Source organism: Tenrec ecaudatus, chromosome 14 (assembly GCF_050624435.1).
Source record: "Tenrec ecaudatus isolate mTenEca1 chromosome 14, mTenEca1.hap1, whole genome shotgun sequence".
Classification (NCBI taxonomy): Eukaryota; Metazoa; Chordata; class Mammalia; order Afrosoricida; family Tenrecidae; genus Tenrec; species Tenrec ecaudatus.
This window is the reverse complement of record NC_134543.1, coordinates 109,800,135-109,817,205: the sequence shown is the minus strand read 5'-3', so window position 1 is coordinate 109,817,205 and position 17,071 is coordinate 109,800,135. Positions and strand designations below refer to the sequence as shown.

General features: G+C 48.7%; 1 protein-coding gene across 2 annotated transcripts in view; it reads left to right on the top strand.

The window, feature by feature from the left end:
- The window catches only part of FBN1 (fibrillin 1), a 256,213-nt gene extending 244,028 nt beyond the window's left edge, over window positions 1-12,185 (top strand). Inside the window, exons 62-66 of one of the 2 annotated variants that reach the window (XM_075530672.1) lie at window positions 367-495; window positions 1,567-1,686; window positions 5,756-5,987; window positions 9,535-9,709; window positions 10,900-12,185. In XM_075530672.1, coding sequence (XP_075386787.1) covers window positions 367-495; window positions 1,567-1,686; window positions 5,756-5,987; window positions 9,535-9,709; window positions 10,900-11,289 — 1,046 coding nt within the window. In that variant the 3' untranslated portion in view covers window positions 11,290-12,185. The remainder of the gene's footprint in view (window positions 1-366; window positions 496-1,566; window positions 1,687-5,755; window positions 5,988-9,534; window positions 9,710-10,899) is intronic. The other variant, XM_075530673.1, reaches the window with a different exon arrangement.
- Window positions 12,186-17,071: the final 4,886 nt, after the last annotated feature.

Here is a 17,071-nt window from a genome sequence, read left to right as displayed (position 1 = left end):
CTTGGCAGTCTGAAATCAGGGTCTCAAGCACGTTGAGGCCTTTGGAACATTCAGGGGGCATCTATCCAGGCCCCTTTTCCTGCCTCTGATGGTAGGCGGCATACTTTGGAGTTCTGTGACTCGCAGCAATCTCTGCAGTCCCCATTGCCACAAGGCCACCTTCCCTCTGTGCGCCTCTTCCCCTCTGTTCTGAGCACACCCCTCATAGTGGATTAGGATCCACTCCACTCTAGAATGACGGCAAGGTCTCACTCGCAGCTGCTGGAGGTTAGGACTTCAATTACATCCATGACAGATCTTTCATCTCTCTTTCTTTTAAACAACACAAAAAGTTACTTTACCTCCCTTTCCCTACCTTCCCGATAGACAACAACGAATGCACCTCTGACATCAACCTGTGCGGCTCGAAGGGGGTTTGTCAGAACACTCCTGGAAGCTTTACCTGCGAGTGCCAACGGGGATTCTCCCTGGATCACAGTGGAGCCAGCTGTGAAGGTAGGGCGGGCCCTCAGCTGGGATCCAGCCTGTGAGAACTAGAAGGAGCCTTCATCCCCATCCTCTCTGGGGTACCAGAACTGAGCACTGCAGAAGATGGAAAGCTCCTGTCTGGGGTGCTCAGGCCCCACATCTTAGGGACACATCTTTTGAGTCATGCTTGATGACGTCATCTATACATTCCTTCCCCAAGTTCATCACTCCCTTTTCTGCTCAGTTATTCATTGAACCTAATAGATGTTCTAAAAGAAAAATAGAAAGAGCCCCAAATTTGATTGGTGGTCATTGGAGAAGTAATTCTTGCAATAATATGTAATTGTAAATTGATATCATTATTCTTCTAGGATTTTATTTTTTATACTGACATCGTTTTTATGGAAATTTCCCATGATTTGTTAACTGTTTCCATGAACTTTATTTTAGCTTTTTCATTCTTTCAATTTTTAAGCGGTTTTATTGGCTTATAATTCACATATCCTACAATTCAATAGTTCACTAAGAAGAATTGTATAATTCAATAGTTCACTAAGAAGAATTGTACAATTCCCACCATAATCCATTTTAAAATATTTTGTTCTCCCTTGTACTTATTGTTATCATTCCCCCCCCCAGCCTCCCCTGCTATACCCCCCCACCCAAGATACAATCAATTCCGTTATTGTCTCTATCCTGGGTTTCATATACAGAAAAACATGCAAAAACAAAACCAACACCCTTTTGTCTTATTCTCATGCAAATAAGCAAACAGGAGCAGTGTACAGTGCGTTCCCTGACAGGCTGTGGGGCTTTGCCTTCAGTCCAGGTATCATTTTTACTTGTAGACCTTACCAGGGTCGCCTTCATATTCTCCCTCCTTCAACTTGTCAAATGTCACAGGGTGGACATTCTTGAACTTTGGGGCCATAGGGCAATTGATGAGGGGTGAGATGTCTTATTAAAAGGGCCTCTGCCCTACCCGGCCTAGGGAAGTGGCCTCTGAGCGCTTCAGTGGGCAGTTCCTCAGAGACTGCCTTCCAGGTGGAGAAGATGGCATGCTACGTGGCTCAGAGGGGGCTCGGCCTTCTTTTTCAGATGTGGACGAGTGTGAAGGAAACCACCGCTGCCAGCACGGCTGCCAAAACATCATCGGGGGATACAGGTGCAGCTGCCCCCAGGGCTACCTTCAGCACTACCAGTGGAACCAGTGTGTCGGCAAGTCTTTCTTCCTCCCTCACAAGACGAATTGCTCTCAGCTTGGATGGGGCTGACAACGCCTTTCTTTCTGAAAGCGTAAAAGTTGTTATGGAAGCAACCCACTCCTTAACATTTTAAATTTCCCAGGCTAGGTTGAGACTACAGGGAAGAAGCAGTCCTTTACAAAAATAGCAAACGAAGGGGAAATTCATGGTGACGCGTTCTCTGCGATCTCTGAGATGGAATGCCTCTGGTATTTCTCGGTTCCCACTGTCCTCCCTGACTCTTTTGCTGCATCTCTGTTCACATCAAAGGCCAGTAAAATCTTCTGACCTACATTTATCTGCCAGCCAAAGGTGATTTTAAGTGTCCTTTTGGCCTGAAGAATCAGAAGTTGTTCCGTTCAGCTCTACCCCTCTTAGGGGCAGAGGGCAAGAGGCAGACATCCCATTTTGTCAGGATTAATACATTCTTTTGATAACTTAAGGAGACCCACAGGCTTTTAAATGAAAATGATGCCACACTCGATGCAGCGATGTCCTGGGAAAGGAATTCTTAGTGCAGATCACAGAATCAAAACACGATGAACTTGGAGGGAACCCCAAGTCAGTGTCGTCCAAGCCCATGTTTTACTGATGACAATGCTCAATGTGTCCCCAAGGGTGGGAGGGGAGGGGCCGAATGGGAAACTGCATGTACCCAGTTATTCAGGGGGTATGTTTGGAGCTGGGAACCCGAGTCTCTGAACCTCCTGATTTTAGGGCTGCTTTTCAGCAGTCAGGTTCCCTCAGTATGTTATGGAACGCCACAGGGAGCTTAAGGAACTCGGATGGCGTAGTGAGTTCTGAGTTGGGCTGCTAAGCACAAGGTTGGCAGTTCAAACCCACCAGCTGCTCCAAGGGAGAGAGACGAGGCTTTCTGCTCCCATAAAGGTTTACAGCTTCAGAGACCCACAGGAGCAGCTGTCCCCTGTCCCCTAGGGTCCTTTTGAGTCCAAGTCAACTTGAAGGCAGTGAGATTGGTGTTAGCTTACTGTGAGCACAGCGCTTGGGTTACCAGTGAGCCCACCTTAGCAAAAACACCAAGAAGAACAGCTTCCTGGGTAGATCTGCCCGATGGTGATGTCTCACTTTCCTCCAAAGGATGAAGACATGCATGGTATGTTTGCATTCGTCAAAATTATGCCCTGTTCCTCTGGTTTCTTTCTGTCCAAGTATAGTTTTGCTCAGGTCAGTAGGGCTGGCTAGATGGCACAATGCAGTAACTAGCCATCTGGATTTCATAAAATGCCTTTGTCCACTGTCTGCTCAGACAGGTCTTGGACTTTCATACCCCAGTTCTGACACTCTGCAGAACTCTCAGGGGCATCCTTATGGATTGGAAAACCCAGTATCTGAGACCCTTCAACCTCACTATGGAGACCCTCTTTAATAATGTGAGAGCTAGGCAGGAAAATACCCACCCACCCCCAGGGCCATGCTTTAGCCTCTCTTGGTACCCTCCCTCCTGGGATGGGTGGAGATGGCAGGCCTAAAGATCCTGCTCCAGTGCCTTGAAGATCATCCCCAGACGTGTAGCTCCAGAAGAATAAGTTGATTAAGAAATTGAAAGAGGTTTGGGGATTCTCAATGCCTAAAAGAGACTGGTCCCAATGAGCCCCTTACTTTTAAAAAAATGTGGTTATCACAGTGAGCATTTCTTTGGACCAGGGTGGCTTCTCCAAGGCCCCTAGGATCCCTGCCTGGATCCTCACTTGTAGGCAGGCAAAAGTTCACCCTTCCAAGCTGTATGGGTTTGGGTCAAGGTATGGCTGAGTTCACTGCTTTCTAGAAAGCACCGGACATCCAGCTGGTCCTTGGAGTCATCCATTTGGGGCCTACAGAAGATTGGAATTCTCCTAATGGGGTCCCTTAGCCAAACACATGTGGTGCTAGGGTCTTTGACTTCCCATGACAGTGTTGGCAGGTGACCATCTACTTTCCAGGAGTGATTGTTAGAGATAACTACTTGCTGTTTGGGTAAAATTAGAATGGTCTCCTTTTGGTGAAAAGAACTAAGCTCCCCCCACGTGTCAACTAGAAAACCAAGTAGTGTTGAGGGTAGAGAACGGATGGTGGAGACATCGCTTCCAGTGTGCAGACAACGAGAAAAGCCAGGCACGGGACAAAACACGTGCCATCCAGTTGTTGTCTTTGACTGTCGATCAAATGGGGGAAGGTATAACTTCATGCTTTCCAAGCGGTAAACACTTTGTTCACTAGTGTCCTGCCTGCCCCTCCATGCCCCACTCATCGCTCTCCTCCAACGCAGAAAAACAAGTCCCACTGAAACTCTGTCCACTTCTTATGACCAGGAGTAGCAGGCAGAGAGGCACACAGCGGGGCTGATGCGCAGATGCCAGATGGCCGTGGATATACCGCAGAGTCTTTCAGAAAGCAAACCCCACTTAAACTTCTCCTTTGACTACTTTTCTCTTCTTTGCTAAAACAGATGCGTAAAAAGGGCGGGGGAAGCTATTTAAAAAAATTAGAAAACAAATGAGTAAAAGTGGTGGGGTACAAGGGGTTTGCTCTTGTTTGTGTGAAGGCATTTCAAACGTCTGTGGGAAAATGGCACAGAAAGATAATGGTGTTTTCCTCGGAGCTTTGGAAGCCGTGTGCTATTTCATACGTACAGACCTCCTGTCTTTCACACTCCCTTTCTTTCCCTCCGCCCCGCTCCCCCTCCCACCACTGCTTCCTTCCTCCCCGTGCATGGCTTTCCTATGGCTCTTGAAGGAAGCAGGTGTGGGCGTACAGGAATAAGGCCGTTGACGGGGCTGCCTGCTATGGCTTGTGGCCCAGCTGTGGTTCTGTGCATTAGACTTGGCTGCTGGTGAGGATCTTTGGCATCTGAGAAATCTCAAGTCTCCATCCAGGGTCACTTAGGCTTGAGAGTTACTTTTAAAAATTAAATAACTAAAATAAGTCATGGGATCCGCCATTATCTGTGGCTCTTCACCCTTACTTTAACTTAGGGGTGAGAAATGTGATGGCGCCCAAGGGAGGCTGCAGATACCAATGCTCTCCATCAGCCCAAGACCACGTGAGGCCTGAGGGTGCTCATCCTGGTGGAAGGAAGACCCTGTGCGGGAGGTCCCCTCCTGGCCCTCCACGTCTACTCTCCACTCCTTTTCCACAAGCTCCCTGGAGGTTGATTTTTATAAGTGAGACCTCCTTTTCCTGCGATTATTTTCATACTTGTCAGACCCTGATGGATAGCCTGTTTGCCTGCCTCGCTCTCTCTCCCATGCCCGCCCCTCTTTCTCCCTCCCTTTATCTCTCCCGCCCTCTCTCTCTTGCTCTCACGCAGGTTGGGTCACCCCCCCCAGTGACTGTCCATGAAGTCTGTATCGCTCTCTTACAGCCACACTGAGCTTTAAACAGACCCCAGGTGCTCTGGGCAGCAGGCTGGTTTGGTTTAGGAAGCCCCATTCAGAGATGGGAGCAGACAGATCAGAAGGCAGGATTCCTTTGCTGGTGTTGGGAGGAAGTCCCGTTGGGGCAGGCACTCCCTCCAGGATCCAAGGTGCAAATCCCAAGACAAGAGGACTGGGAACACAGCCCCTAGCAACAGGCTAAGGCTCTGCTCTTGAGAGCCTTGTCTCATTGCTAAATGTTTGTGAACCAAAGGAGAAGAGAGTTGTATGGTTCCTTTCCCAGCCCCCCATCCCACCCCACCCCTTCCGAGCCCTGAATCGTAGTTATGTACCACCCCTGTGTTGTTTATCAGAAGTTCGTGTGGAGCAGAATATTACTAACAAGTCTAGGTGAGAACCAGAGTCGGGAAGGCGTTGTCCAGTGCACTCTGGCTGGTGCGCTTGAGCTTGTGGACCACGTTTAGACGTAGCACGGCAAGAGGCGACATCATTTCCACACCTTCCCCTGTCGCTTGTACCTTTCCTCCCTGTCTTGCCCCTCTGCCCGACTTAACCTTCCTGAGAGCCATCTCAGGAGCCATCTGACCACCCCCAGGTGAGCAGACCCAGACTCTTCAGCAGAAATCTCTGATGCGCGTCAACCTGCCGCGTCTTCTTGCTTCCCTCCAGATGAGAACGAGTGTCTCAGTGCTCACATATGCGGAGGAGCCTCCTGCCACAACACCCTGGGGAGCTACAAGTGCATGTGTCCCACCGGATTCCAGTACGAGCAGTTCAGCGGCGGCTGCCAAGACATCAACGAATGCGGTTCCTCTCAGGCCCCCTGCAGCTACGGCTGCTCCAATACGGAGGGAGGCTACCTGTGTGGCTGTCCACCTGGCTACTTCAGAATAGGCCAAGGGTAAGCACTACCCACCGGGGATGTCGTGTTTCGAGGCCCTGTCCTTCGGAAGAAAATGAAATGTATTTAACTCAGAAGTACCTGTCCTAAGAGAGACAAGCCGTGCATTACTTCCAGCTAACTTTGCAATACCTTCAGATTAGCATAGCTCCAAGGGCTGTCAGGATTTCTGGGAATTCCCAGACCATCCAACAAGATAATGAAACTACGCCCTGGCTCCTTTGTGCTCTGTGATTTCTCCATCTCATTCTCTTGACCTTGACACTGCATAGCACAAGGCCTCCCCTCTCAGCTAATCCAGGGACCAACCGACTCATGATGGTGCTGGGTCACTTTCTCTTTGGGTGGGGGAAAGGAAGGTGCTGGGCCCTCGCTTGACTTAAAATACCTTCTCTTCTAGCTTCTGGGAGGCTAAAGCAAAGAGAGAACCTTTTACTCGGGGACCCCTAGGCTTTTAAAGTATAGTTGACATTTTAGACTTAATTTCCATTAAAATTACCAGAAGAATATTAAATAATAAACTCCCTGCCAGTGAGTCAATTCTGACTCACAGTGACCCCACAGGACAAAGTAGAACTGCCCCTGTGGGTTTCTAAGACTAACTCTTTATGGGAGTAGAAACTCTCATCTTTCCTCTGAGGAATGGCTGGTGGTTTTGAACTGCTGACTCTGCAGTGAGCAGCCCAATGTTTGCCATGAGGAAACACCACTAAATTATAGTGAGGGGCCAGGAAAAGGACATATTTGTATTTTATTCGGTGATCTTATAGTGATAACCCCTCCAAGTTTAGACCTCTTCTCCTGCTGAATTAATCAGGACTCAGATGCCTGTGGAAGAACACTGCTGGGGTGGTGGGTTAAGCACTGAACCCCTTACAACGATGCCAGCTGTTCAAATCCTCCAGCCACTTGGTGGGAGAAAGAGGAGGCTGCCCATACCTAGAAAGATTTACTGTCTCAGAAACTCAATGAAGTAGTTCTACTCTCTCCTATTGGGTTTCTGTGAGTCAGAATTGGCCCAGCAGCAGTGGAGTTGAGATGCCTGTGGGAACTTTGTCCCTCCATCTAGTTTGAGCTATTTGGGATGTTCTCTGTGTGAAGCACCTGAAATTTTAACTTGGAATTCAGAGCACACACACATTAAACACACATACACACATACTTATGTCTGCCTCCCTCCCCCACTTTCCACATATACTTACCAAATTATGATCCCTGGGGTCTTTGATTTATTGACACACACATGTCAAATGGATTAATTTGGGGTTGCCTCATCTTGGAGGTGGAAGAATATCTCTCATGGCATGCCAGCAATAGGACAAAAATCCCCAGATGTTTGTGTCAGGCTCTCAGTAGACTCATTCTTCATAAGTTTAATGCCAGAACCATTTTTTCCCAGCAAAAATTGTGATACTCTCAGCTGGCTACTGGCCAGTGGGATTTTGTAGTCACACTTCTTCTAAGTGCTACTCCTGGGAGAGGGGCTGGGGAGGAGTGCTGGGAAGGAAATTAAAGAGTCTACATTTAGGGCTGGGCTTCCAGGAACTTAATTCTTACGTGAAGGTGTACACGCACACACATACACACACACACACACACACACACACACAGGCACACAGGACGAGCCTGTGTAATGTCATCTCTTCTATGATTTCCATACATTTTCACATACAAAACAAAGAGGAAAGGTAATGTATTACACTCTGGTATGATTAAGGAGAACAACAACCAAACCCCCTCTTCCGTCCCCCCATCCCCCACAAAAAAACAAAACACCCCACAGCGAGTGTAGCAGTTCCAAGTCATCGCCACCCTATAGGATAGGAGCCAACTGCCCCTAGTGTTCCCAAGGCTGTACAGCTTGACGGGAGCAGACAACCTCCAGTGTCTGCTAGGGCAGCTGGTGGGGTTGAACGCACGGACTTTGCGGTCAGTGGCTCAACACTTTATGCACTGGCCCACCCGGCCTCCTTAGAGAGAAGAGTCAGCACCTGCAGATCACTGTAAACTGCGGTAAGGACTCTGCCCCTTGATAGCGCTTTGTTTTTGAATCCTCAGCGCATGAAGTAAAAATGGGTTTTAACGAGGGGACAGGCTGTTACAGAAAAAAGAGAGAAATAATAATTGGTTGACCGCATGGCCCAATAGTAGACATGCGCCCCCTTTATAGTGGTATTGACCTCTCTGTAAGCCACTCGCATGGACCCTGCCCCCAAATGAAACCTCTTCTCCGGGCCATTCGGATGCTCCAACACATTTTGAAAGAAGAGGTATATTCCAAGTAGGCTGTGCAACAGGGAACAGAGTAACAGAACGAGGTCCTCGGGGGACGTGCAAGCCTCCCCCCACGACTTGGCTCTCAGAGCTGAGAGGCAAAGGAAAACAGCTGAGCTCGTTTTCTCTGGAACCTGGGTTTGTTGATCCGGCTTCACGTGAGTCAGCGCCAATGGGCCCGGCGGTTTTGAGTGACTTGAAATGATTTCTCACAGTTGGGCAAGCTGGGATATTTTCTATAGTCGGTCTGTTTTCTATGTTGCATACCGGCCCAGTTGTATTTACTCAATCAGCCCTTAGGTAGCGCCTGGAGCTTTCGTTCAAATCCCCAGTCGTTTGAGCAGAAAGGCAGGTTCTACCGGGAGAGATGGATCTGAAGGCTCCCCCACAGAGGGCCGGTGGGTGGTGGTGGCAGGAGTGTGGTGGCACTGGCGGCATGGGTAATAAGCCATCCCCATTCCCACGGATATTTATTTCATAGAGAGCCACTTTGACTGGCTTCCCAAATCACCGTGACCCCTCCTTTTCTTCCTCCCTTCTCGTTATGCTACTGTGTGCCAGCAAGTCATTTCCAACGCGCGGCCACCCTGTTGGGCAGAGGAGTAACTGTCCTATAGGTTGCGAACACTGTCCCCTTGACAGAAGCAGACTGCCTGCCCACCTTCTCCCGCAGACTGCCTGGTGGGTTTGAACTGTCGACCTCTCGGTTAACAGCTGGGCACTTCAGCCCTGCGCCATAGTACTAGAATCCCAGTTTTGCACATGAAGGCTTGGCGACGCAGAGCGGTGCCCAACATCATCTACCTATGGTTACTAAGCAACGCTTTGCAGACCCTGATGCCTCGGGGCCCTGATGCCTCGGGGTCTGAGTAGAACTGCCCTTTAGGGTCTGCCGGGCAGTAGGCTTTATAGAAGTGGATCCCTAGGCCTTTCTCTTGCAGACTGCTGGTGAGGCAGAGTAGCAGACCCTTCTGTAAGCAGATGAGTACTTAACCGCTGCGCCGTCAGGGCTAGTGCCTTTCCTCCATAGGAAAAGTACCGTCGAATTGCCTGCCACGTGGAGTTTGGGAAACAGCGGGGCCCATAAGGATGCAGAGCATGGTCTTGAGGATGGCGGAAAGCCTCTGGGTGGGTGGGGGTGGGGAGATGTAAGGCCGTCGTGTGGTTCGCAGGGCCCGCAGGTCACACACGGCGATGTCACCAGAGCCCTGGCCCCGTCCCCCTTTCCTTCCCGGTTCTAAAATAGACCGTCTGTGTTTCCTGTCCACCGCAGACACTGTGTTTCTGGAATGGGCATGGGGCGAGGAGGCCCAGAACCACCTGCCAGCAGTGAGATGGACGACAATTCCCTCTCCCCTGAGGCTTGCTATGAATGCAAGATCAATGGCTACCCCAAGCGGGGCAGGAAGCGAAGAAGCACCAACGAGACGGATGCCTCGGCCTTCGAGGTGGGTCCAAGGTGCCTGCCCACGGGCTTCTTCGCTGGTGGAAAGGCCTGCCAGATTCCTGTGGCTTCCTGGGGCGGGGGGTGCTCCGACGTGTGACAAAGCTCCCCGGGGAGAAAATCCAGACATTCCCCGGGCTCTAGGCCACATTTTACAGGAGTCTGTGGGGCTTTCTGAAGTTGCTCTCTGCGTCCAGGGAGCGGCCCTCCGAAGGTTTTCACATGCTTGCTCATTTCCTCTGTCTCGCCAAGGAGAAAATCAAGCACCCACCCAGCGTCTGCTGAGAGGACAGGGGCTGAGGGCCAGGACAGCAAGTGGGCAGCGTAGCAAAGTGACCTAGCGCCCGTGCATGGGGACGCCAAGTCCTGCAGGCTGGAGGCTCCTCTCCCGAAAAGAGCCATGTGGACTGAGGGGAACTTGGACGTGAGACAAACACAACACAGGCTGAAGCAACCTGGTTTGCTTTGCCTCCGGCTGCCGCAGCCTTTCCGTCAACTCGGAAACTCGGGGATCGGGGACCTCTGGCGGCAGGCCTGGAGAGGCCAGCATGCGCCCGGTGCAAGGCAGTGAGCATTAGCAGATCAGCAGTCAGGAAGCAGGTTCACAGGTGTCCCCCGGGGGAGGGGATGCTTTCCGGTCAGCGAGCGAAACTGCAATCACTGTTCTTTCTGAGGGTCCAGGCTGCTGCAGCCATCTGCTGGGATTTAGGAAATGAGATAAGTTTTGGGAAAGCAAAGAGAATCTATTAAAATGGGGATTCTCAACCTTGAGCGTGAGTCTGAATCACCTGAAAGACTTGCTAAAACAGACTGCTGGGCGCCCACTCCACCCACCCTACCCCCAAGCTTTCTGCTTTAGTAAGTCTGGGGTGGAGTGGAAAATCTGCATTTCTATCCAATCCCCAAGTGCTGCTGCTGCTTCAGGGGGAGGTCACACTTGGAGACACCCCCACCACACACCTTAGAAGTCCCCCAAGTACAAGCGATGTCAACTTGACTTCTGGATACGCGTTTGATATTTCAAATACATACGAAAAACGGACCAAGTATTTAATAAATACGCATTTCAACACGGCGTGCACGGACGACATGGGCAGGAAGTTACACTGGTGTGAAGCTCCAAGTCACTCTTTACTATGGGAAATGAATGGCATGTGCATACTTTACTTCTATTTACTTATATTGTCGTTCCAGGATCAGGTTGAGAAAGATGCCAACGTGAGTCTTGCCAGTTGGGATGTTGAGAGGACAGCCACCTTTGCCTTCAACATTTCCCGGGTCAGTACCAAGGTTCGGATCCTAGAACTCCTCCCAGCTCTTACAACGCTGACAAATCACAACAGATACCTGATTGAATCGGGAAACGACGATGGCTTCTTTAAAATCAACCGGAAGGAAGGGATCAGCTACCTCCACTTCACAAAGAAGAAGCCAGTGGTGGGAACCTATTCGTTACAAATCAGCAGTACTCCACTTTATAAAAAGAACGAACTTAACCAGCTAGAAGACAAATATGACAAAGACTACCTCAGTGGTGAACTGGGTGACAATCTGAAGATGAGAATTCAGATTTTGCTCCATTAATTCACCATCCATCGACCAAAGAATTGAAAACAAGACAAAGATAGCTAGGTAGAACTGAATTCCCACTCCCCACCCCCCATCACAGTCTTCATATCATAGGTACAATCTTTCTCCAAGTCAATTTGTCTAAGTCAAGCACTATTCTTGTATTAAAGAGACAAGGTACAGGTGACGACCCGAGTGTAAAACAACCACTTTCTCAGGCTTCTTGTGAGTGTAAGCCAGCTACCAGGTCACGTGTGTTGATTCTTGAAAACTGGGACACGAGCTCGCGGCCATCCCTGCTGATGAACCACCTTTCCAGCAGACATATAAGAATGTGCTTTCAATTAATGGACTGTGCTAGTCTATTGTCCAAGTTGGTGAACTTCGCTCTCCAAGTACTAGGTTGGCCATTTTATACTATCTATTTGGTGCTAGTGAAATTTCAGACTAGGTTTATAAATGCACTGTAATAGTTACACAACTTAGAAACCAGAGTACAAGCATTCAGTTCAAATACTTCATTAAGTTCAATCAACCAACGTTAGTGCAGTAGCTTTATCTCAGTTAGTAGAATACCTTACATGTAAATTAAGTGTGTGTATACTGTAATCGTGCTATTTTTATCATTGAAACATTTATAAACTAGAATAATAATGCCCTTCACGTGAGGGTTTGTAATGGTGCTTATTAAGACCAAAGACTTGTTAAATGTATACACCAAATGGTAATGAAATTCTGTGACTGGCTCATGTGCACCCTGAGGTCTGCGAGGAGTGGGCCTCTCCAGCCAGCGGATCAGCAGTGCCCCCTTCATCGCGGCCAGTGCAATATGCCATGATCCCCCTGGGTCACTCCTGTCAACAAGGGGTTGATGTCATAAATGTCACAATAAAACAGTCTCTTCTTTTTTAGTTTTCCCCTTGGCTTTGTGTTCTCGTTCAGTGCAATGCTTGGATTCGGGGCTGGCGGTGCCATTCTGGGGGCTGATTGGAGGCTCCAGGATTGAAGCAATCCTGGGTTTGGTAGGCTGGAGACAGATGTGGCAATCTGCTTCTATAAAGCTTTCCCGCCTTGAAAACCAACCCTCTGAGGCAGGTCTCCTTAGTTCCCGAGGGTTGCTATGAGTTAGAATCATCAACTCAACAGGGGTTCGGGTGGGTCTGGGGGTTAAAACTTGCCAAGACACCAAAAGTAGAACCACTGTGTACGTGGTTTTTGACTCGGGCCAACTCTGTGTATTACAGAGTAGAGCTTCTCCAGAGCGCGCTCTTGGCTGCAGTTTTAACAGAAGCAGGCTGGTCACCAGGCCTTTCCTTCTGTGGTTTCGAACTCACCACTGGTTGGGTTTCAATTGTCGTGCCAACCTGTGGGCTAGCAGTGGAACACAAATGTCTTGTGCCTCCAAGGGAACCTGGGCAATCGCTAGGAAGAGTTAACATAGTTTAGCCCCTCCCTTGTCTTACAAAGAAAGCAGTATCTAGTGTCAATGCCTATAAATCGCAGGATCACTCCCCACCAGTGGGAAAGTCTGTCCTGCCATTGCTAAAATAAAGCCCAGCGAATTCTGTGACTTTCCAACTACCCAAGATGCAAATGCTTTCAAATAGCAAATCCAGTCATTGGCTTAGAGCATGTGTGTTCCATTATAAAAGATTTATCATACCCCCTCCCCTGAACTCTATACACAGTGTTGGCAAGTCTGAGGTGTTCCATCTCTTTTTCGCCCCGAGCATCTGTTCTTAGTCAATGCTAGTCTAATTATAAAGGGATAATCCCAAACTGAGCCCAACTGAATTCTATAACTCTTGTTTTCTCAATGTCATAATTTGAAAATGCTGTTTCATTTTAAGAGTAATATTGAATATTTAGGGAGTCAAGCGGATTCAATTGATAGAGAATATTAAAAGTCCCCAGGCGTGGCAAGGCATTTTGTGGTGATGAATGTAAAGGTGCCGTTAGAGGGTGGGTAAAGGACCACATACAAGTGGGTAAAGGGCCACATACAACACAGGCCATGTTCTCGGGCTTTGAAGAGCTAGACAGAAGATGAAGGATATCAGAGGGGACTTCAAAAAGTTCCTGGAACAATGGAGTTAAATGATAATGGCACTTCCCCGTGATATTTTACCACTTTGTTTTATTGGGGGCTCCCACAGCTCTTATACCAATCTATACATCCATTATATCAATTACATGTGCACATATATTGCCATCATTATTTTCAAAATATTTTCATTGTGTTTGAGCCCTTGGTATCAGCTCCTCTTTTTATTTTTTCCTCCTTCCCCCACCTTCCCGCCCTCATGGACCCCTGATAAATTATTATTATTTTCATATCTTACACTGCTCACTGCCTCCCTTCACCCACGTTTCTGTTGTTTGTCCTCCTGGGGAGGCGGGGTAGAATTATACATTAGTGATTGTAGTTGGTCATTGAAGTTTCTCTCCCTTCTCCCCCCACCTTGTCCCTACCCTCGTGGTATTGCTACTCCCATGGCTGCTCCTGAGGGGTTTAAATGTCCCTGGATTCCATGCGGCAAGAACTCTTATCTGTATCGGTGTATCTGCTCTGGTCTAGCGGGGTTTGTAAGGTATGACTGGGGTCATGATAGTGGGGATAGGGGAGGAAGTGTTAAAGAACTATCAGAATGTTTTGTGTGGTATCTGTCTGGTTCTTTCCTTGTGACCCTTCTGTGAGGGAATGTCCAATTGTCTACAAATGGGCTTTGGGTCTCCACTCTGACCCCCATCATTTGCATCAGTATGTTTGTTTGTTTGGGGTCTTCTGATACCTGATCCCATCGACACCTTGTGATCACTGTTAAGTCCTTTTGTATGACCCATGTTATTCCAGAAGGCACGATCAGGGTCAGTTTCACACACACACACACACACACACACACACACACACACACACACACCTACACACCTTCCTAATTATAGGGCCACCTCATGAGACAATCGCGTCTTGCAATGGTGTGAGCTTCCTGTCACCGTGGCTGGGAAGATTTTGTAGGTTTAATGACAGTTATTGGACCAATATACTTTCTTCCACCTCACAAGCCATCTTCAAGTCTTTTGGGAATTTCCTATTTTGCCATCCAAGAAATCTTGTTCATAACAGGTGCTCAATAAAGGTGACTTGAATGACTCATTAGGACCAAGTAAGAGGTTGGAATACGATTCCAAGTTTGTTTGTTTGTTTGTTTGTTTGTTTTCCCAACCCCGCACCTATTACCTATTCAGACTGTTAGAGAAAAATAGATAAGCCATTCCCATTGCTACCCCCTCTATTCCAACTTACAGCATCCCTATAAGACAGAGTAGAGCTGCCCCCAAAGCTTCTCACATGTTTATGGAAGCAGACGGTCCCATCTTCCTCCTGTGGAACGGCTGGTGGGTTTGAACAGCCAACCTTGTGGTCAGCAGCCACGAGCGCTTAATCCACGGTAAACAACAGTGTGCATATGGAAAATGTCTTTGATAATTTACCCTGAGCTACATTATATTCAATAATGGATATTCTTTATAACAAACACCAGACGAAAATGGAGTTGGCATATAGTGGATCACTTTGATATGTTTAATAGTCTGGAGTCTGGAGTCTATTTATTCCAGAGCCAACTATTTGGAGCAGCATACTTTCCATGTTTCTGACTGTAACCAAACATTTTCATCATTATTCCCTTGTAAGTTTTCCTCACGTCAGACCCCTTTTAATCTGAGACTTTAGCCTATACCTTGCGATTGTCTGTGCTCTTCTCGCTGTTACTTTCAGTGGTTGAACAACGTGCTTTTGTAAATCTTTCAGAAGCTTGACGCTATCTCTACCCTGGGCCACTTCATTTGCCATGAATTCTTTTGTACGTAGGGGGTGAAATGACTCAGCTGGCCTTGTGAAATGGTTAAACCTGCACAAACAGCTACATTTTTGTTCAACAAATAGCACTGCCTCCTGCCAAAAGAGCCTTGGACGCTGCCATCATAAATACTGGTGAACTTGAGCAATCGTGTTTGTAAATCAGGGGAGCCAAAAGAAAGGACGATTGGATCGATACTCTCTTAGCATACTTGAACGTTAGAGGCCTACACACTTGCAGCAACTTCAGCTACAGAACATCTTTTGTTCTGGCTTGAACTCTTAGACATGCGTGAGCAATGCAGTCGTTCAATGATGGAAGGGTATCCTTCGCAAAGGCTAGATGTTTGTGGCTGGGAGAAAGGTGGTCCTCGCAGACACCTGAAGGTGGAGTTATGAACACGTGGCCACTTCTAAGTAACACCGTGGAAAGCAGGCCAATTCATGCGAGGAAACCCAAGGCGAGCCTATGATGGCGGCTGAGATTTCGTCGAAAGGAGAAGGCTCCTCCATGTGGAGTTGAGAGTTAAAAGGAAAAACAAAACCCCCCGTGTGAAGCTGCGGATTTTCCTATGCGTGGGTGGCTGGCCTCGTTTACAGACCAGCGTCCCCAACCTTCCCGCACATGTCTGTGGCAACATGAAGGTTCTGACAACAGACTCATGCACACGTGATGCCCAGCGCCCATCTGGCAGGGCCTGGCAGTATCACCAAGGCTGCTTCAACGAGCAGCTAACGAAATCAGAATGTGTCTCATGTCGTTAGGACATAGGCGGGTGTGCATCCTTCATCCAAAGCAGAGTTTTGATGTCTAACGGTGGATGTTCGTTTCATTTGCACTTTGGGACCGGGACGAGAACCTCCTTTCCAGTCGGAGCTGGTACCTGGGTGCCGTGTCCCCTTAGCTCAGTCCTCTCTGCTCCCTCTTCATTGCCAGTTCTGTTTCACCCACATGAACCCGTCTGCCCATGTTGAAAATAAACGTAGCCCAGCCCTCTCGATGGCCCCTCGTGGGCGGGTTTCAGTCTCAGCTAGAAGGTGGCTAGGCTTGGTGCCTTCTAGAAGCCGGAACTTGCGTTCCAAGCTAAGCAACGCAGAAGTGAGAGGTTTAGCAGAAAGCAGCTGCTCTGCTCGGCGCTTCCTGCCCGGTCTCCTTATCCCACCTGACGTGCTCTTTGCAGCTGTGCTGGGAGTTGCAGAAAGACGAGGAGGCCTGTCTCCCTTTTGACCGTAAAATACTCTCCTGGGGAGAAGTAAGTCAAAGCTAAATGATTAGATTGTTCTTCCTCTGGACTGGACACGGGGTCAGTTCAGAACCTCCTGATGGTAACCACACATCCCACTGGTCTTACCAGCCAGGGACAGAGAGAAGGCCCAGGCCGGCGTGGTTGGGTCTAGGCCAGTGGTTCTCCACCTTCCTCATGCCGTGACCCTTTCATACCGTTCTTCATGTGGTGGTGGCCTCCAACCATAAAATGATCTTTGCTGCTACTTCCTCACTGTCATTTTGCTACTGTTATGAATTGGGTGACCCCTGCGAAAGGGTTGTTCAAATCCCCAAAGGGGTCCTGACCCACAGGATGAGAACCGCTGCCCTAGGTGGTCTGGATGGCCCCCGCAACCCTGGGAACCACTCAAAAAGGAAGTCATTAAGCAGTCTCTATTCACCCTCGCCAGCGCTGAAGGATTATTCAGCTAGTTACAACTAAGAGTTGGTTATTTGAGAGCCTCCAGGGTCAAGCTTCCCCACCTCCTGGGAGTGGGAACAGGGGGGGGGGGGGCTCTGATCCATGAAGCAGCTCTGGTGGAGCTGTTAGATAGTGTTGGACTACTTAGCATACAACGTCTGCGGTTCAAACCCACCAGCCACTCAGTGGGAGTAAATTGAGGCTATCTGCTCCCATAAGGATTTACCAACTCAGGGTTGCTCTGAGTCAG